At 40.9% G+C, this 21,685-nt stretch overlaps 1 protein-coding gene across 3 annotated transcripts in view; it reads left to right on the top strand.

Annotated features, from left to right (window-relative positions):
- Positions 1 to 21,685, top strand: part of FAT1 (FAT atypical cadherin 1) — a 126,582-nt gene that overhangs the window by 67,163 nt on the left and 37,734 nt on the right. For all 3 annotated transcript variants that reach the window (XM_047716675.1, XM_047716690.1, XM_047716684.1), the window contains exons 4-7: positions 11,196 to 11,257; positions 14,524 to 14,853; positions 15,203 to 15,413; positions 17,594 to 17,733. In XM_047716675.1, the coding sequence (XP_047572631.1) occupies positions 11,196 to 11,257; positions 14,524 to 14,853; positions 15,203 to 15,413; positions 17,594 to 17,733 (743 nt within the window). The remainder of the gene's footprint in view (positions 1 to 11,195; positions 11,258 to 14,523; positions 14,854 to 15,202; positions 15,414 to 17,593; positions 17,734 to 21,685) is intronic.

Genomic DNA, 21,685 nt, shown 5'->3' on the forward strand with positions numbered 1-21,685 from the left:
TGTTTATATAAGTTAGGTACATATATATGCCTGTGTGCGTGTATAGTTTATGTGTAGTGATCCCTAACATGTGGTAAAGACTTGAAATTCTGTGACTCCCAGGTTTGCCGGTAAGCTGGGTACTCATCTGTGTTCTAGTCCAGTAGCACACGGCCACTGTTTTGTTTTGTTTTTTTCTTCTTCTTCTCAAAGCCAATGGTGTTTTATTGTGGCTGGAACAGGAGGCCGAACAAAGTGCAATAGGAAGTAGCTACAGCTGCAAACAACTTCCAAGGGTTTCCGGTACCATTTGATAGCCACAAAGGAAGGAAATAAAGGGCCAGTCACTTTACAGAAGCAGGAATTCATTTAAGGAGGGGGAAAAAGTTTACCTATTTGTAGTCTTTTGCCAAAGGAGCAGATATTTTAAAGAAGAATCTTTAGATTTTTTCTTACCTGTTCCTCCAGATTATTTTTTTATTTTACAGTGAAATGAAAAACGAGACTGAAGTAAAGTTGTATTCAGTGCCTTTTTTGCACACGTTGAAGTAGATACGCTTTTCCTCCTAAAATCTGTTAATCTTAGGGTAAGTTTATTTTTTATTTTTTAATTTTTTATAGTTTTTATTTATTTATTTGACAGATCACAAGTAGGCAGAGAGGCAGGCGGGGGGTGGGGGGAAGCAGGCTCCCCACTGAGCAGAGAGCCCGATTCAGGCTCGATCCCAGGACCCTGGGATCATGACCTGAGCCGAAGGCAGAGGCTTAACCCACTGAGCCACCCAGGCGCCCCATTAGGATAAGTTTTATTAAGGGGTATTCTGGTTTGTTTGTTTGTTTGATTTTTCTCCATGTGTTGCAGACGAGTATTTTAAGATTTTCCATTTACGTGACTTTTTTTGTCAACGTGATGTGAGCCTTATGAAATGGACTTCTTTCCCTCTCTACCTCTGCTGTATCTGACATTCACAGGAACGTCAAGGGCAATTCCCAATGAATAGCATTGGGCTTTTGATCTTGTGTTTACCTTGGGTTTTAATACCATGAGGTTTCAACGAGAGAAACAGCCAGTAAAAGCATTAAAGCCAGCAGAGACGTCTTGGAGACATCAGGGTATAAATTCCCAGCCAGCCACTGCCTGTGTGTGACTTTAGATTGGTCGTTTGATTCATTTTATAAGGGTTTTCCCTGGGACTCTGAAAACTTGAGTGAGCACCAAGGGCCTTTGCAGCCTTGACAGCCTATGAATAGAATTCCATTTCTGGCTCTGAGCCTAATCCTGCCGGCACCAGGACCTCAGTGATGAACAGTAGCCGCTCAGATGGCCACAGCTGCCGGAGGGGCTCTCGACAGGCTGCGTGCGGTTACACATGTTCTTCGAACACCACCTAAATAAAGACGGCGGGGTCCTTCAGAGTGCCTCTGAGCTCATAGTCTGATGCTCCAAGGGGATGGATGTTGAGTGATAAGTCTAGGAAAAATGGAAAGTTCTCTCTTGGCCTGGGAGGTGATCTGTATTTTTAGAATGGAGCTGGGGTAGCGATGCCCAGCTTCCTTGCCTGTCTTTCTAAGTCCTCTCTGCCTTGTCAGCATGAGTGCTTGTCTTCCTGTTTTGGGTGGGCATTCAGTCTTGGCTTAGGGCTTGAGGGTCATGACCAACCCATATTCATTTCCTATATCCAGTCCTAGAACCACACATGGTACCTATGGTTCCTGCTTAAGATTCACTTTACAGTTGACAAAGATTTAAAAAATGGTGGAATTCATACGATTTTCATTTCACCTTGGAAGGGGAGTCTTTAAAGTTTTGAACAGAGAAATGCTGTCTTTGGTCTAGGTTCCCTCCCTCTGTCTACCGCATGGTAGTCCTCAGGAACCTTTGTAAATTGCAGTCATCAGCCTTGACCTGAGAACATTTTCATTTTCTTTTTTTCTTTTTCTTTTTTTTTAAATTTTATTAGACACAGCACAAGCAGGAGGGAGAGAGAGAAGCAGACTCACCTGAGCACAGAGCCCAGTGCAGGACTCAATCCCAGGACCCTGGGATCATGATCTGAGCCAAAGGCAGATGCTTAACTCACTGAGCCACCCAGGCACCCACATTTCTCTTTTCCTAAAACTGGTCAGGAACAGATCTGTCAGATACAGTACCCCATGGGAAACAGTTTACTGAGTGACAGGCGTGTGCTACATGGCATTATACGGTTACTGTCTTCTGCTTCCCTGTCTCACTGTTTGCCTGGCTTTAATACTTCATTTTAAAAATGAAAGTAAGCACTAATTGTGTTTCCTCCCTGATGCTCCATACATGTGATTAGTCCTTATAGTTCTTTAGTAGCTTAATGAACTTAGAGCAGGCTGTAGTGCATCATGGATGTTTAAGAAAGGAAAAAAAAATCATTCAGGAGCCCAGAATTTAAAATACATACCCCATAAAGTTCTGAAATGCTTTTGTTTAACTTCTGACCTCTCATATCTTCTCTATTTATTTGTAGAGTTAATGTTAATTTTTCCTGGTAGTAGGCATTTTACTGTTTTGTTTTGTTTTTTTCTTAACCTATAATATATGTCAGAGGAATGAGAGGTCATTATGGCTAAACTGGAAAGGATCATTATGGCAAATGTAAGGAAAGCACAGGTAAATTTTTTTCTGATAAAGAATATTTTACTGGGTAAATGGTTTTTGAAACATTTTTTTATTATTATTCTCATGGTACCCTGAGGCTTGTGGTGCTTATTTAATGAACTCTTAAAAGAGCAGCGAGGAAGATTTAAAAAGGTGAGAAGGGTAGAATGCAGCAAGAAATTGTTTCAGTTTATTCAGAATAAAAGGTTTTCTTCTGTCTTGGTTTTTAGTTGAAACAACTTTCTAATTAGGACTTTACATTTTATAGGCATTAAGGTAATTATTAATAGGGTTACTGAAAAATATTTAGGCATCTTTGTATTTCTCTGTTTTACTATGGAGGAGGAAAGAATACGAAAAATAATATATTAAAGATACAACTGATCCACAGTATTATATTGCATATTTTATATATTAATTAAAAAGAAGACTTAGCTCACGTGTGGCTCTCAGAGTGGTTTAGGAGATTCCTGCCAGAACTGAGAGCCTGCTTCCTGTTCCTTTTAAAACACTCTTGGGCTCTAGCAAGCTTAGTTTTTACAGTAAGAGTACATTTTAGAACATGTGACATACTTCATTAAATTTTTGTTAGAAAATGTTAGAGGGGCACGTTGGCACAGTGGCTTGAGCCTCCGACTCTATTTTGGCTCAGATCATGCTATCATGAGTCACGGGATTGAGCCGGATGCATCAGGCTCCTCACTGGGTGTGGAGGCTGCTGGAGATTATCTCTGTCCCTCTACCCTCTGGCCTCTCCCCTCTCTGTATGAAAAGAAGTATTGAAAAAATGGTAAAAGATATACTACTATCATATTTCCAAGTCTTAATTTTTTATTATAGATGTGGCTAGAGACTCCAGATTTAAAAAGAAAATCCTTTATTTAAGTCCTTCCAGCCTAAGATTAGTTTTCAACCAATAAACACTTTAGTCTTTTCACACTGATTTTTAAACTATTTTCATGTTTAAGTTTCTTTAAACAATGTACTTGTTAAAAATAAAAGATTTCCAATAAAGAACTGTATTAAGTAAAACATGAAAGTACCTTTTCTTTTCTTCTTTCTTTGGATCTCTCGTTCCATTTCTCAGAGGTCACCCACTAGTAATTTGAGGTTTAGCCTTTTATGAAGGTGTGTACACATACTACATGTCATAGATACTTATATTACCCTTTTAGTTTTTGTAACATTTGTCTGACACTTGCTTGAGCGGTGTTGTTTTTATTGCCTACTCACTGGGGTATTATGGTTTTATTGTAATTGTCCTTACTGTTGCTGATTATTAAAGCACACTGAATGTCCTGGGAGCAATCCTTGCTAAGGTAGGGATTGAAAGTAGAAAGGTAGCAATCCCACTTCCAGATCATAATAACTCCATGAGAAATCACCTTGTCCTCACTGAAGATGCCTAAGTCTTAAATACTTGTTTTACCACCAAATATGCCACAATTAAAGTTCTTAAACTTAGTAAAGAACAGAATATATATTAAAGTGTTTCAGCAAAATCAGTGGAGAAAACGGTTGAAAATAATAGACCTAAATTGCATGCCTACAGTCAGGGGCTACTCACAATAGAACCGTGATTAGTAAAGCATTGTGGAAAGGCTACGGAGTCTTGAGGACATCCACTAGACTGGCTGCTTAGAGGTAACCCTAGATAATGTAGGAAACTCCTGTGTGTTCACTGAATAATTTTGTGGTTGGGTCATTACACATATTAAATATGTAATTATGATCTACACATTCGAGAGTTATTTGTGTGAGCTAAGAGTTTGGGCTCTGGGGTCATATGGACTTAGGGTCACATCTTTGCTTTGCCCGCTTACTAGTCTTGTGACTTTACCCCCTCAAAAGCCTCAAATACCTTAAGATAGTCTGTTAGTAGCTCCCCTGTGGGGTTGCTGTGATTTTTCACCTCTATAAAATGCTTAGCCCAGAGTGGAATCCTCAAAAGCACACCATTAGCATTGCCTAAAAAGTGAGCTATGAGACCATAGTGTTTTGTTTTGTTTTTTAAGATTTTATTTATTTATTTATTCACAAGTAGGCAGAGAGGCAGGCAGAGAGGGAGAGAGGAGGAAGCAGGCTTGCCGCTGAGCAGAGAGCCCAATGCAGGGCTCGATCCCAGGACCCTGAGATCATGACCTGAGCTGAAAACAGAGGCTTTAACCCACTGAGCCACCCAGGCGCCCCGAGACCATAGTTTAATAGTTGTCTATACCTTTTAGGTCTGAGAGCTATTTCCTTAAATGAATTGCACACCTTTGGCACGTGGGCCTTGTCCTAGGCTTTTACATGTGTGTCTCAGAGTGCCATGTTGGAGGACAACGTTCTGAAAAAATAGGTTGAATAACTTAAAATGGACTGAATAAGTGGGTGACTTTCAGTTCATAAGCCTATGACAACGTCATCACTGTTCATGAACACACATGTCCTTGGTTAATTTTTAGTTTTTAGAAATCATCAGAAACCAAAAATAGAGGTTGGTAGAATATTGATTTTTTTTTCCCCTCCCCAAAGCCTTTAATCACAGAGGCTCTTGATTTTTAGGTGTTTAAGTGAGGCTGTAAACTACCAGCAAGGACCAGGTTTCTTCGTCCCCACCTGAGCCCAGTGAGAAAAGAGACTGGGGGGAAGGGACGATGTAGGGAAGGGAGCATTGTGGAGCCAGCAGCATGTCCAAATCTTGGACATGTTTGATTTTCACTCTTTCAGACAGATATTTACAGAACGTAGATTTTGATAGCAAATATATATGCCATTGAAAGACTGCTTCAGATTCTAACCACAGAAAAAGATTTTTAGTATGTAGGTGTCATTTTTTGGTTTTGACAGGGATCCTTTGAAAATTGGATCTTCCCTAAAAGAGCAGAAATGACTTGTGACTATTTAAATGATTTAAGTTAACTTAAAAATTCAGCCACATTTCTAGTGCTTAATGGCCACATATGCTGGGGGGCTGTCATAGTGGACAGTACACACTGAAGCATTTATCACAGAAAGTTCTGCTGGACACGTGTTTTTCTACAATGTATGTTGCTGTAGTTCCTGCACTATTATAAAATGAGCAAAAGGATGCAAAAGCCAAAATAGTTACAGGGGTTAGAGGAAAACAATCAGAGTAATGGGAAATGTGAATTAGGTGAGTAGACTTTCTCCCCCTTCCTTGATCTTTCCCCTTCCTCTGCTTATTCTCAAGTAGAGTAATTGGAAAATGGTTCAAAGTAAGTTTCCTGCCAAGCAAGGTGAACTCAAGGCCATACTTTTTTGCCTCTGAAACCAAGACTCTTCCCTCCCACCACCCCATTTTGTTTCTCTAAAAACTCCTATTACTGATCACCAGTATTTGCTCTCTCATTGTGGTTGGACCTTAATCCTATTCAGAAATTTTTTTCCCCTCCTTCTCTGGCTGTTGTCTAGTTAAATCCGCAGCCCTGACGTTTCAGACCATTTTTTTAATAGACCCAGATCTTTCAGTCCCTCCCCACATTTCTCTCATTCTTACTGTAGACTTCAGACTCTGATGCCCTGGGAGTATTGAACTCCCAACTCCCCACCTTGTTGAAAGACCTTGAGTAAGCAGTTTCATCTCTCTGAGCCTGTAAAAATGTTAGAATTTACTTTTTATGATACAGGTACCACCATTTATATACATCAGGATTAAATGAGGTAATGGACTTAAATCTCCAGCACAATACCTTGGCGTGTAGTAAGTCAGATAGCAATTAGAGATGAGGTCATTGGATGCATGGTTTGGCTCTTGTTGTGTAGCAAACTCTCCCAGAATTTAGTGGCTTGAAAACAAGCACATTGAGTGGAGGATTCTGCTGGCCGGTTCTGGTTTCTCCAGGCTTCACGGATCTTTCATGCAGTGGCGGTCCCCTGGCTGCCTGGCTCTGAGGCTGGCGGGTCCTGCATGGCGTCACTTGCATGTTGGGCAATGCGCTGGTCGTCTGCTGGAACAGTAGATGGCTAGATGATAGGTGTCTCATCATCCTGCCAAGTTCAAGCTTTCTTGGAATACAGAGCTCTCACCCTGTGTTCTGTATGAACCCTACACTCTAGTCTAACTTCCATGTTGTTTCCTGAATGTGGCCTTTGCCTTCACCCTTGTTTCTTGGAAACAAGACTCTGTCTCAATCATGTCTGCGTTCTTAGTGCAGTGCGCAGAACACTTGACGGGATACCGAAACACAGCTCCGCCGTTGCGGACTGTCTCACGAGATCCTCGCCTGCTGATCCTCTGATGCTCGCTTTTCTGTGCTACCTGCTTTGCGAAGTCCATTTGATCTCTTTGGGAAGTTTGGAGGTGGTTTTTGGTATTGATGTAAAGAAATGTCAAAGAGTAAAGTTCTATAGTGAAACAGTTAATCTAACGTTCTTTTCTTAAATGGATTCTCCTCTAAATTCTAATACGGCCTTGGAAAGCTATGAAGAGTTTTTGTGTGTGTGTGTGTGTTTTTAAGATTTTATTTATTTATTTGACAGACAGAAATCACAAGTAGGCAGAGAGAGAGGAGGAAGAAGCAAGCTCCCCACTGAGCAGAGCCCAATGTGGGGCTCAATTCCAGGACCGTGAGATCATGACCTGAGCTGAAGGCAGAGGCTTTAACCCACTGAGGCACCCAGGTGCCCCTATGAAGAGTTTTTTTAATGATCCTCAAACACAGGAAATGTTGGTTTCTTAGTTTTACCTACATATGTGGGGTAAATTGGTAGCTGCTACTGGGTGAGAATGTAATGTAGTTGTTATCTCAGTTCACCTTTATTTATAATAGTATTGGTCTGCATAGTGAGATGTTTTTCTACGCCAAGGAGAGAAACTTCTTTTCATTTCCATTTTTAATTTAATAGTGCTGTGCAGAAAAGATAAGGCATAGAATTACAAAAGGCAAGCACCCTACATACACTTTTTCTTGCTTTTGTCCACTCTGTTTTACTTTCTCACTTGCTTTTTTGACCTACTAAATGAATAATGATTAACTCTTGCTGGTGTGTGTGTGGGGGGGGTGTGGGTGTGGTGTTAAACTGTATGTAAGTCACAGTTAAGAGGTTTGGGAGACTTGAAATACCAAAGTGCAGGAAATTATGCAGCGTAGGGTGATGGGGAGGAAAAGAAATCCCAAACACTCTCATCTGGGCCTCAAGAAAACTAAGCTCTAATCCCAACTCTGATAATGACTTGCTGGTGGCCTTGAGACAGTTTCACTTCTCTGTGGCTCAGGCAGCTGAGCTCGATAATCTTGAAGGTTTCTCTCTAGCTCTGAGGTATCCTGCTGTTTCTATAATCGTGCTGTTTCTGTTAAATATATGTCCTCCTGGGATTTTGTAATAAACATTACAGATGAGCACAACTGTTTAAAATGAAAGAAATGGATATACTTATTAGGCTATTTAATACCTACAGGGTTAATAACACGTCCTCGGTATGGAGGAAAAGTACACTTTGGGTCCATCTTTTGACACCGGCGTTTGTCAAGTAGGCCAGGCAGAGGGATTGGCAGGACTGAGAGGTACAGGATTCCGGGGGCAGTGAGCGTAATGAGATGCATAAGGAATTCCCCCACCGAGTCAGTGTGGTCAGTCCGCGGTGTATTTGGGTAGCTCCGGGTTTTGTCCACTGCTCTAAGATAAAGGGTACCTCCCGGGACTATCTGCAGTTTTCCTCACCTTGTCCTGCTTCATTAGGAAACTGTTTTCTGGTCAGGGTTCATCTTGTGTGCAAATTCCACAAGAAGCGTGAATTTTCCCCTTGTCTTAGGGGGCGCAGCGCCTCTTGCCGCCATCCCTCTCCCCCAAGCACAGCCCCCCACCGCACCCCGGGTGGGTGGTATTAGGAAAAGAAAGCACTGAGGCGCTTTTGGTAGGATTTCTTTCGGCAGGAGTGCTGTGAATCTAGAAAGAAAGGTCATCTTGTCAGTCTGAAATGTCTCGTTTTCATGAGCTACTTTATATGGAACTTAACTTCCAGTTGCCGCGCAAGGCCAGTGGCTCCCGGACTGGTTAGCTCGGGTCTAGATCTTCATCTTCCCTCCTGTTTTGTGCTCACTCAGAACATCGCTCCATGTGAGGACAGTCTCCTCTTCCTAAAAGAAACCCTTCCCTGGTCTCCTTCCTTCCTGCCTCCCTGACTCTTGTTGCAGCTTCTCTCTTAAGCCTCTCGGGTGTACCTGGAGAAGGGACTTCCTCAAATCCTCTGCCTCGGGCGTCTGGGACACATGGTTTTCTTTGAGCCAAACACTTTCTCGTCTTCTTCATGGCTTCTGAACATGGCCGGCCCCTGTAAGATTGCCCCCCCCCCGCCCCCGTTCTCTTTTTCTCTTCCCACCCTCTTGTGGTGTAACCTGAATCTATCCGCCTCCGGCCGCTCCCCTGCACTTGGGACCTGTGTCTCTGCGTGTCCGCCACTGTCACAGGGCCTGCCTGGCACACACCCTGTCTCCAGATGCATGTTATGTGGTCTTCTGCTGGCGCACGTATAAGCCATAAATGTGTGTCATTATTTCCACGTGTAGTTTAGGCATCTGTGTCACTCAGATACCTGTTTTTAATGCCGCTGTTTTATGGGTTTAAGGAATTCTTGTGTTCACACATTTATGTATATTTTTTTAGGCCAGTGGAAGTAGAGCAGGATAACCAAGATGTACAAGGAAGGCAGAGTCTTCTATCCTCTTGAAGACCGTGAGATGAGTGCCTGTAGTCCTGGGGGGTGTGTTATGGTGGAGCAAACCTCAGAGCCCTGAGCTCCGCAGCAGGACCCCAGGCTGTACCTGTCAGGGCAGGCGTCAGAATTGGTGTCCAAGCTAAGAGGCTAAGGACTGGCTAGCAGTGACCAGGCTAAGAAAATGTGTAGAAGGAACATTAGAATTCATTGTACTTGAATGAAATTAATGTTCCATTTGCTTTAACAAAGGAGAATTCATTTGAAACCTGTGGAGAGCGCAAGTAACAAACCTAGGTTTGCTTTTTGTCTTTGTTGAATTAGTAGCTGGGAGGCAGGCACATCCTTTGTGAGCTGTCTGGTGTGCTGTAAGGAAACTGGACAGTAGCGAATGTTATTTGCTAACGGAGCTATTCATTTGCTATGGAAGCTTATTTGCTAACAGGTATTCGTGCGAGGAATGATTATGCTCTACGGAAGCGGAGCACTCACTCTTCTGCTGTGACCATGCTAAGGTGTTGTCCTTGCAATGTCACCACTGATGACAACTTTCTGAAGGGCCCACTAGGACAATTAGATGGGACTAATCACGGCAATTTCCTGTCCTTCTTGAACTATGTAAAATTACAATCAGAAACTGTAGACTTTTGATAGGAAAAAAGAGGGATTAATTTTAAAAGGTTTTTACTAATGAAAATCAAACCCATGCCACATTAAGCAGCGTTTTCACACCATTAAGCACTGTAAAGCATTTCTTGGAACCCCTTTTAATTTAGAAGTATGGTTTGGGAAAAACCCCCTGATTCTAGTCTACAGTATAGTCTTTTGTTCTTATTAACAAGAGCGCATTGCTTCGTTGAATTGTGGGGAAGATAATGTTGATTGAGATCCTTCCTAATTATTTGAGAAAAAAAAAAAACCACTTCAAATTACATGAAATTTACAAATCTTAAAAATTTTAGAGAAGCATTTTGAATAGCCTTTAATTGGTAGTTGTGTGAAATTAGTTAGGTTAATAGGGGAAAATCAATTATAGCAATAAAGTCTGTTCTTAAATATAAATTATTTGAAGTATTTCCCTGTGGTGGCCGGGGGACACAAAAAGCTGGGCAGGAGAAGGGTCCTTGGCAGTTGTCTTGCTACGTACGGTTCCACCTGAGCTTCAGCTCGACATCAGAGTCATTCAACACAGGCTGTAGCAGATATTTTAGCGGTTGGGAATTTTGTGTTTTTTGAAGTACAGAATATATTTAATCAGTTTTAATGGTCTTCCACGATCCAATGTGTGTTGACAGTTCAGCCAACTTTGATTAAAGTTCTAGAGAGAGATTGAAACTATAGATTTTCTAGTTTGATAGAACGATCAAAGAAACAAAGAATATAGGGTTTCTTTGAGGGTCACGTATGTTTTTCCTTTCACTGGAAATTGATACTTGAACAGTATTTCCTAGAAAATTACATTACTTTTATAACCGTTCTTCACTTCTGAGGGTAAATGATTTAAAGGTAATAAATTGTAGTCAACATTAGATTTTCCAGTGTTCCTATTTAATACAGTTATGGAAGATTTTTCTGTTCTTAATCATCACTGCAGCAGTTAGAGGAGTTTGAAATCCTGGATAACTTCATCTTAGTTTTTAAAAATCTCTACTGACAAAATGTTTATTCAAACCACTGAACAAACAAAAGAAATGTAACTGATTTCAATTTTGCCATTTTCTTCATCCTTCTGTCATTTATCCACTGTTGAAGAATCATTAAAATGAGAAACTGTGTTATTTGTAAATAAAATAATTGAACCTGAATTAATCATTTTTTTTCCCTTTGGAATCCAAAGATTTGCTCAGACTTTTACACTCAGTGTGGTTTCAATGACAGTATTTTGTAATTGGTTTTATCTGTAAGGATTAATTAACTATTTTCATTTTATAGGTCTTATCACAACGACATCAAGGAAACTAGACCGAGAGCAACAAGATGAACATATATTAGAAGTAAGCATTTCTTTAATTATTTAAGAGATTTGGAAATATGGGAAAGCATTCTTGTTCACATTAATATTCATAAGTATTATGATTTTGTTATATTAGCTTCTGGTCATTACTAAAAAGAAAAGTAAAGGGGAAAGGAAACATTTTTTAATGTAGTTCATGTCCCCTTAAATCCCTCTCTCCCCAAAACAAGATCACTGTGTAAGTTCTTTTCTAATTTTTGTGTGCACATACAGAGCAAACAAACTGGAAGCAATAGTATTTACATTGCCTTTTCATTTACATAAGACATACTTTTTCTTTATGCCTTCTACATCCTTTTCCTTAGTATTTTGTTTTCATGATATTTTTATGATACTAATTGATCTCATTCAACTGTGGTTAGTTTCTGGTTTTTGTGTTGTTCTCAAATAATTGCATTTTTTTGCATTTTAAACTGAACTGGAGAAAGTTTGTGATTTTTAAACATTTCTGAAATAAAAGATTAAAGACTGATGTGTGCTTTTCTAAAATGATCTCTTCTGACAGGCATCTTGTTTTCATGGGTAATTTAAAATGTCTAGTCCCTGAAAGAAACGCGGCTTATCCTACACTGGTGTGCTGGTGGATGGTAGGCCCCTTGCAGGAGCAGGGATAGGAGGGGGAAGGTAGAGGGTCATGTGGAGGTTAGGCCACAGGCGATTGCTGGGTGCCAGGCCCTCCAGGTCAGGAAGAGGCTGAGAAGAGGCAGTTGGGAGAGTTTCCCTTGGAGAGGGAAACTGAAAGCTATAGAAAGGTTTCTACCACACGTAGAGGTTTCGTATGGTAACCACTACCACACGTTAAAGCCAATGTTGGTCTTTGGAGCTGGAGAAGACCGAGTGCTTGTTGACCTGTGAGATACCCACACGAGTCCTCCATTTTTCCAGTGCGGGTGCTTGGGAAAGTCCTGAACAGTGGTTGATTGTTTTTATTAATACTTAGCTCTCCCATTTTATATTATCGCTATTCATAATGCTGCCTGCTTAATTTCATTTCATCCTTGGCCAAATTTCTTTGTCAGGAAAATACTTTTTATAGCTCTGTAGTGTGTGTGTGTGTGTGTGCTTGTGAATATCCTGTCTAGAAAAGGTGGTTTCGCAGCCACCATTACAGATAGTAATTATTATTATTTTTTTTTAAGATTTTAAAAATTTATTTTGAGAGCAAGAGCGGGAGAGACAGAGAGAGCATGTGAGCAGTGGGAGGGGTGGAGGGAGAATCTTCAAGCAGACTCCCTGCTGAGCCCAGAGCCCCACATGGAACTCAATCCCAGGACCCCCAGATCGCGACCGGAGCTGAAATCAGGAGTCGGATGCTTAACTGACTGCGCCCCCCAGGTGCCCCTATAGTTCGTAAATCTCTTCATGTGTTACATCTGAGTGTTAGTCTTAGGTCGTAGAGTTCCCTTAAATTCGTTTTCCTTCTGTTAGAGCAGAGTTCAGAATTTTGATTTGGTCCCTACAGTGTTTGACAGAAGGAGACTATGGTTCCCTAAGAAAGGAAGCAGGTGGCCTGCTTTCCAGGGTGGCAGGTCCCAGGCACTCACATCTTGCTACGGCCACACCCTGGTTAGAGCTGCAGTGGACACCTGTCCGTCGTGTGCCTCCCTCCAAAAGCCACCTTTTTATAGTAAAGCCCAAGGCTGGATGGGAGCAAGTATAAGATACTTAGGACTTTGTAGATAATATGAAGATGATGATGGGAAATAAGCCTTTGTAATGGTATGTGACCTACATACCTTGTATGTTTTCTGTAATCCTTTTTGGTGGTGGATTTGAGGGCCAACACTGGCATTGATTTGACTCTCTTAAAGAAGAGGGTTTTTTTGGGGGTGCCTGGGTGGCTCAGTGGGTTAAGCCGCTGCCTTCGGCTCAGGTCATGATCTCAGGGTCCTGGGATCGAGTCCCGCATCAGGCTCTCTGCTCAGCAAGAAGCCTGCTTCCCTCTCTCTCTCTCTCTGCCTGCCTCTCCGTCTACTTGTGATCTCTCTCTGTCAAATAAATAAATAAATAAAATAATAAAAAAAATCTAGAAGAGGTTTCTTTTTCCCAATCCCATGTTAAAAACTGTGTTACTGGCTTTTGATTATTGAACCCAGCCTTAACATTTTGGTATGATTACCACAAACAGAGTGCCCACTTCTGTTTCTCTTTGATTTTTTTCTTATCCCTTAAGACCATATGAGAACTGATCAAAAGGGAGTGTTTTGAGAGATTAAAATTAATAGTAAGTGTACATTTTGTTTTATTTTTAGAGTGTGGGATCGTAAATCATATACTTTAAGCAACTCCTTAAATATTCTTGGCAAGTACCATTAGGATATATTCACGCTTCTATAAACAACAGGATTTATATTCACCAAGCTTTTTAAAAAACATAACAAAACAGTTCCGCAGAAAACTTCAGTATACTTTAATATTTTTAGTATTTCAACCATTATTTTTGGAGGATGTGGTGAGAGAAAAATAGCTATTCCTAAGGTCATTGCTTTTAATGTCCACACCAAAGTAAAAGTGGACATTTGATTCGGGAGGAAAAGACTCTGATTTTTTATTCCTCAGCTGAATACATGAATAATGAGAATGACCATTACTTCACATTTCTCTTACTGAAAATCTTACTTAATAAGTGGGTCTGAATGGAAATTTTTATATTTGCTGTCCTAAACGTGGAGGACTTCTGAACAAGAAAAGAGTCAAACCGAACAAAATGATGACAGCTAGTATTAAAAGGCGTGCTCCTTCACATTTATTTTAAATTGAAGGTTTAGCTTGTTTTAAAGTTGAGGCCTAAAAATGAAGGTTTTTATTGCAGTATGTGGAGATTTGATTTTTAAGTGCATAGAGTGTATGTTATTTGTCACCGGACTCTATTTAAAAGCAAAATCTTCATGTATCTCTTCTTGGCTTAAAAATAAGTTGTTTAAAAAAAAAAATAAGCTGTTTTTGATAGTTTACCATTTTGGCAACATTCATGTTATAGGTACAGTAGTGCAGGGAGAGGTGGTGTGGGGAGGGAAGACCCTATTTCTGGGCCCTTGTCGCTCCCCCTGTCCCTGTTTGGAACAGGACACATCATCTTGCCTTCTCATAGGGCTCTTGTCAAAGGAGAGAACATGGTGTGCGTCATAGTGTGTGTGAACTCTGCAGGTCTGTGCAAATGTGGCTTATCATTAATTAGGAAGAGAGTCACTTTTTATATACTTATATTTTAAAAACATCTGTTGATCTGTTACCTTTCAAAAACAGGTTACTGTGACTGACAACGGTACTCCCCCCAAATCCACCATTGCAAGAGTGATTGTGAAAATCCTTGATGAAAATGACAACAAACCTCAGTTCCTGCAGAAGTTCTACAAAATCAGGCTTCCAGAGCGGGAAAGACCAGAGCGGGAAAGAAACGCCAAGCGGGAGCCCATCTATCGTGTTATAGCGACAGACAAAGATGAAGGTCCCAATGCAGAAATCTCTTACAGCATTGAAGATGGAAACGAACATGGCAAATTTTTTATTGAGCCCAAAACCGGAGTGGTTTCATCCAAGAAGTTTTCTGGAGCTGGAGAATATGATATTCTTTCAGTGAGTTAGGATCTCGTCTTTGAATTTCTCACGTACTTTCGTTCATCTGGTCTTAATGTCACTTCTTTGAAAACTTTCTCTCTCTTCAAGAAGGGGCCTCAGTGTGTGTGTCCTGTCGGGAAATGTTGCTTCAGGTTTCCCTTCTCAGCCATCACTCCAGTTACTATGTGTGTTGAGTGTGGCATGAAGAGGTCGCTCTTTTTAATCAAGGCTTATACACGGGGAATATGCAAATACAGAAACGAAGTGTTTTAAATTGGCTCAGTTTGAGACCAAACCAGTCTGTGCTTCGGTTGTGGGATGTAACTTCTAATTTGCTCCCTTCGTCCCCTCTGCTTATATTTTATAGATTAAGGCAGTTGATAATGGTCGCCCCCAAAAGTCGTCAACCACTCGACTCCATATTGAATGGATCTCCAAACCCAAGCCATCAGTGGAGCCAATTTCATTTGAAGAACCATTTTTTTCCTTCACTGTCATGGAAAGCGATCCAGTGGCTCACATGATTGGCGTGATCTCTGTGGAGCCTCCTGGCACGCCTCTTTGGTTTGACATCATTGGTGAGTCTTCTCAGAGTTTTATTGTCCTTGCATAGGTTACCCTGAGGAGAACCTATCTTTGGTTTTCTGATTTTTGTATGTATCTCTGGATTTAAAATTATTAAGTGAGACTTAGAAGTGGAAAATTAGTCTTAAATTGCAGTATTTTGATCGGAAAAGGTTTTATAACACCTAGCCATGTACTGAACTTATTTAAAATTGCTGCCGTGCATGTACCATACCCTTAATGTTAAAATAAGGTTTTCAGAAGTGCATGAAGGAGTTAGAAACCTGAATGTTGTGGTCCAAAAGCACAACTTTTTAATTTTCCTTCTTGTTACATAACATATGGCACATCGCTATTTTTAGCGAATATGGTTTGAATGCTTAAAATAACTGTGACTGTCACATGTCAGTATTTTATAGGGAATAATGTTACAAATTTAATTGTATAACTTAAAAATGAGAGTGCCATCTGTGGCCTTCTGTGTTTTATTTACCACATTTTGGGGAATGTGGGAAGCAGGGTTCAGGAGGTTCATTGACCCTGTAATATAGATGATATGCCTACATGAGTTTTTTGTTTTTCATTTAATTGAGTTTAGACATAGAACATATTCCCTTACTCTCTCGTACGTAGAAAAGAAATTCACCTTAAACTTTGACATCTTTGTTTTTTCAATGGTATTTCCTCATGTTATGTTAATCATCAGGATCTTTAAAAGCATAAGTATGGGTTGTGACTCCTCTCTAGTTGGTCCCGTGGATCCCTGCTTCCCTCTTTCAGCCCATAGCCACCCTCCCACGAAATGTCGAGTCAGCATGTGAGGCGGCTGCGACGTGGGCGGCGTGGGCTTCACCTCTTCATTTCCCCCAGCACGCGGTTTGGCTGCGTCCCCAGCTCCGGGCATTGTATGAAATCGTTGAGGTCATCCACACCTCCGAAACCCTCACTTTTAGTTTTAAAGAAGAGACATGATTTTCACAGTGAACTACAATCAGAGTCATTTGTTGGCTCCCTGTTAACTCCTGTCAAACTTCCAGATGAGCCAGGCCCCTGCTGGGCTGTGTATAACGCTGACCGCCGTTGGAACTGGTCTGATTGACGCTCTTCCTTGTTCTGTGCTTGCCTTCCATGCTTGCTTGCTTCTTTGTGGCTGTGCCAGGAGACACACTCGCTAGAGAAGTGTTTTCCATCTTTCAGATGACTTGTGACCCGAACTGTACAGCAGAAGGTATCTGCTGAGATCCCATAATTTGCCTTAGATTATGGGATCTAAAAGAAAAGCATCAGTTTTTAAAGCCTTTTTTATTTCTAGTGACTGTTTTCCATTGCCCCTTGTTTTCATGGCACGCCCATGGTCACCCATTCCAGTTGCACACATCATGCTGACTTCTAAGACATCCCAAAATCATCCTTAGTTTTAGATTTCACTGAAGTTTTTTGGTTTGTTTTAATGTGTGTGTCATTTTACTTTTTGGTAAGATTTAGTAGTAGAACCTCATCATGGCATTAAGACTTTATTTTCATATTTCCATATCACTTCATTGATAAGAGTATTTCCGGTTCAGTGGATGTGGGAAGAGTTCTACCTAGAACATAACTGGGAATGCATTTGATGTCAGCAGCACAGAAACTTTTGATTCATTAAGCTTTGTGTTTGGCAACAATGGGGAAAATGTCTTTTTAAGTATATAAGAGGCAGAACTAATTGATGTTAACTGCTACGATTTTTCTCAGAGCTAACATTTGTTTTTAATAGTTAACTTTTTAGGGCAGTATGCTACAGGTGTCACGAATCTTTTTTGAGTAATTAAGCATTTGAATGGCTGAGTCTGTTTAGTAAAGGATGTTTGATATATAGCTACTGGGATATATAAATTAAAGACCTATCCAGAACCCCCAAAAAAGCGAATGGAAAGTAACTCATTGGCAATATTAGCAGTGTTTTTCCGCCTTCAGAGTTGCTTTCTTGCTTTCCTCTCAGTAGCTTCCCTTGACAGGGCTCAAGTTTGCGTTAGTAGGCACCGTCTTTCTAATTGGCCCTTCTTTTCTTGTCTTCCAAAATGAAAGCTCCTTGGGATCACCTTGAGCAGTATATCAGAAGTAGGTTTTTTTTTCCCTCTGTCATGAAGAATTAGAAAGCCACAAAAGAAGTGAGAGGTTTTCATACTTTTCTGTATGTCCTAACTTAAACTAGGTGGCAACTACAACAGCCACTTTGATGTGGACAAGGGCACTGGGACCATCATTGTTGCCAAACCTCTTGATGCGGAACAGAAATCAAGCTATAACCTCACAGTTGAAGCTACAGATGGAACCACCGCTATCCTCACACAGGTAAGTGAATCACTGATGATGCGTTTGTCAGAGGTGGACTGATAACGACCTTCTGATTTTACGGTGCGCAGGCAACATGATTCTGCCCTCTAAGGCTCCCAGGCACAGCTGTATTGTTGATAGGGCTTACATAGATGCACACCAAGGATTTGTATTTAGGGAAAGAAAATGTAGGTTTGGCGTGTAATTAACCAGTTTTTGGAAATTCTGAAAGAAGACTTAGAAACAACCACCCACTTTTGATTATCAAGATCTTTCAATTTTATACTAACTTTGAACAGCATTAGTATAAATTGTATTGCTCTTGAGGATGAATGTGTCCAAGTCCTTTTCGTTAAAGCTCATTAAAGTGATTAATCATGTTTTAAATCACTTTTTAAATTCTTTCCCCTTTTGGCTATTTTAACTGAGGGTTGTATAAAATGGTTGATAGAATTGTTCTTGTAATCCCTTTAACATCTTTATTTGTTCCTACGTGGTGATTTAAGAGATGGCCAGATTACTGGGATTTCAAATTTAAATGTTAAAATCCTATACCTTAAATTCTCTTTGATTCTTAGTGTGGGCTCTGTGAGAATTTGTTGAACATTTGTTGTGGCAGGTACTGTTCAAGAAACTGAATACTGGGAAACAGTCCTACCCTCATTGAGCTCGCCTTAGGATGGTGGAAGCTAAGATTTACATGTATATCTGCTGTGTCCTAAAAGACAAAGGAAGAAATTAAATATTAGGAGAGAAAATGCTTCCGAATTCCAGTTTTTTTTATCTTTAGATGATACTAATTTAAATCTCAAATGAGAGAGATCATCTGTTAAATCATTTAGTTGCGCTGAAGATTAAGAGTCTGTGATGTATTTTTAATTAATAAATGAGTAGATGATTCAGAGCCAGTTATGAAAAAGACCTTCTTCATGTGGTTGTGATTTTTAGTGTATTTAAAATTGACATATGTACCATGCTTTGGGGTCATTTTGAGATTGTCATGTAAAAGTTTTAGTACAGTATTAAAATTTCATTTCTGTCAGTAACCGTTCTTATTATAGAAATTAGACTTTAGAGCATGAAAATGAGAATAAAAACATGGAGTTGTAATAAATTTAACAGGATGAATTTTGAAAGGTTTAAAGAGTATAGGGGCGCCTGGGTGGCTCAGTGGGTTAAAGCCTCTGCCTTCAGCTCAGGTCATGATCCCAGGGTCCTGGGATCGAGCCCCACATCGGGCTCTCTGCTCCGCAGGGGAGCCTGCTTACCTCCTCTCTCTCTCTCTGCCTGCCTCTCTGCCTACTTGTGATCTCTGTCAAATAAATAAATAAAATCTTTAAAAAAAAAAAAAGTATAACTGTACGTGGACCAGTTCAAATAATCTACTAAGCGGAAATCCAGCAAAAGGATCTTAAGAAGCAGTAGCAGTGGCCGTCCGTGCCAACCATTCTCATTAATGAAGACGATCTATTTACCTGTAGCATTTATTGCATATGACATAAAAGAATGAGTAGCAGTATGCCCCTTCCCAAATAATTGCAGTCTTTAGCGAGTACCATTAAAAACTTCATATGAAATGTGAAGTCGATTGACTAAAATTTCCTGTAAAACCCAGGAAATAAATTGCAGTCTTCCCAGGGACACAAATATCTTAAGTTGTAGTGCTGCTTTTATACCTTATAACTTCTTTTGAGTTATTTTCAGGGGGTCTTGATAATATCCTCATGATTTGCTGGCAGGGAAGGGGAGTCAGAGTCTCAAAGATGTGGTCCCAGAGCCCAGACTCCCCTGTGAAGGTATAAGACAAAGGGGACAGTCAGTAATTAGGTTTCAGTTTCCACATGGGCCATAGGACAGGGCGATACAAACAGGGATGAGAACGGAGCAGCAAACGCATGTGAAGGGCAGCACGGAGATAAGAACTGGATTGCTAAGGAATGGGAGGACAGGGTAGATTTGGGCTTGTAGGTAAAACTCGGGAAGCACCAGGGCAGACGTCGCTGCATGCAGGTCGGAGGTTTGGGGAGGCTGTCGCGTGAGCCTCGGTGCATCATCAGCAGAGGGGGAGGTGGGAGGGGGAGTCCCTGTGTTCTGTTGAAAAAGCACTGCTCCTTGTGTTCCTGTCCTGCCGTTTGCTGCTTGGGATCTGACCAGTATCAATTCAAGTCGCTTCACTCTACCCCTATCTCAAGATCACTTACCAGTTACGTAACTTACCAGTTACGGCTTTTTTTTTTCTTCTTTGAAACAGCTTTGCTTTCATGTTTCCTTCTGGTTTCTCTCGAGCATCAGCATTATGCTCAGGTCTTTTTGTTTGAATGTTGGCTCTGCCTCTTACCCTGTCCCTGGGCAAGTGGCTGTAACCCTCTTGGCTTCCATTTGTCACCGGGAAAGGGGCATAGTGATTTTGTCCTCACAAGTCCCTCTGAGGGGTAAGTGAGGTCGCAGCCGCACTGGTGTGCACTTGCTGCTGGACAGCTCAGTTCCCTCCCTGTCTCCATTCTCTGTCCCTGTGGTTCACCTGGCTGTGCCTACTACCACAGGGGTCTGCCCGGTTGGGAAGAGGCGGTACAGGTGAATTTCCTCTGATCAGCTAGTTAGGGCGTACGCGAGCTGTAGCTCTCCAGCCTCTGCCTGCGAGTCCAGGCTCTGCGCACTGGACGCTACCTTCTCCCCGCTCTTACTATCCCTTAGTTCCAAGTCCTTCTCTCTAGTCTCGAGGAGATAGGGTGTTTGATGCCACTTCTTGCCTTCCTGTCTCTGACCAAGGTCTCCCCCACTACCCCCATCCTAGTAAATATTGATTACCAACCTAAGACCTACGCAAGCAAAGCCTTACCTTCTCCTTAAAAGTTTTCAGAACGTCCCTTGCCATCTCGGCACTCCTAAAGGCTTCCTTGATAACTCACTTGGTAATATGTGCAGCCTCATCGTGCTCGGTGTGTGTAAGACCTCACCGGCCGAGCCTGAGAGTTTCCCGAGGGCAGGGACTGCTGTACGTTCATTGTACTTGCTCCCCAGTAACGTGGGGGAGCGTGCTGCGCGGATAAGGGCTCTGTGAGTGTGCTTCCTTTGAATCGCTGTATCAGAATTGGTGGTTTTTACCTTCCTTGTTCCTACTGAGTTGTGACTAATTGACTTGAGAGCAGGAATCAACTACCTCTACCCAACACTCCATTAGAAAAGTACTATGTAAATGTACAGTGGAAATGAATATATAATGATTGAACTTAGAGAAATTATAAAACCATTGCTTGTGGATCATCGTCGACCTTTAAAAACGGTCGGTGGTTTTAAATGTTTATGTAACTTCCACATAAAACCTTTCTTTGGTTTAGCAAATGCATTTAATATGTATATAAAGTTTAATGTTACAAATCCATCACTGATGTTGTAGTGTTTTCTGAGAACACTGGTATAATCGTCATGGAAAGACCTGCAGCTCGTATGCCTGCACCGGGGTGGATAATAGCTTCACCTGTGCATTCCTGACACTGCAGCTTCCTGGGCCATTAGGACTAGTGAACCTCTTTATTCCACACATGCCAACGAAGCTCAGATTTCTTGTTCGTAACCATAAACCATCTTTGTAGTCAGTAGTGATTTCCACTATGCCTTATCGCCACACACGTCTTTTCAGTCTGGAAATTAATCCTCTTAGCATTAAAGTAAAAAAATATATATATATATTTTTTTAAATTCATCTAAGTTTTTTCAATATTGGCTTTTTCCCCCTTTAAGGTTGTTATTCTATGTTGAGGTATTTAAGAGAGTTTATCTTTAGTGTATTTAAAGTGCTTTTAGGAAATAAATGGGTTTACTATTTATATGTAGGCTTTGTGATTGTAAAAATGTAAAGATTTTTAAAGCACATTTCTAATTTATTGGTAGGAATTTGGAGTCTCAACAATTAGAACAAGAAATTTAAATACGGTATTTATCTAGTACCATAGTCACCTCGTTTGCTTGG

The sequence above is a fragment of the Lutra lutra genome, chromosome 2 (genome assembly GCF_902655055.1).
Source record: "Lutra lutra chromosome 2, mLutLut1.2, whole genome shotgun sequence".
NCBI lineage: Eukaryota > Metazoa > Chordata > Mammalia > Carnivora > Mustelidae > Lutra > Lutra lutra.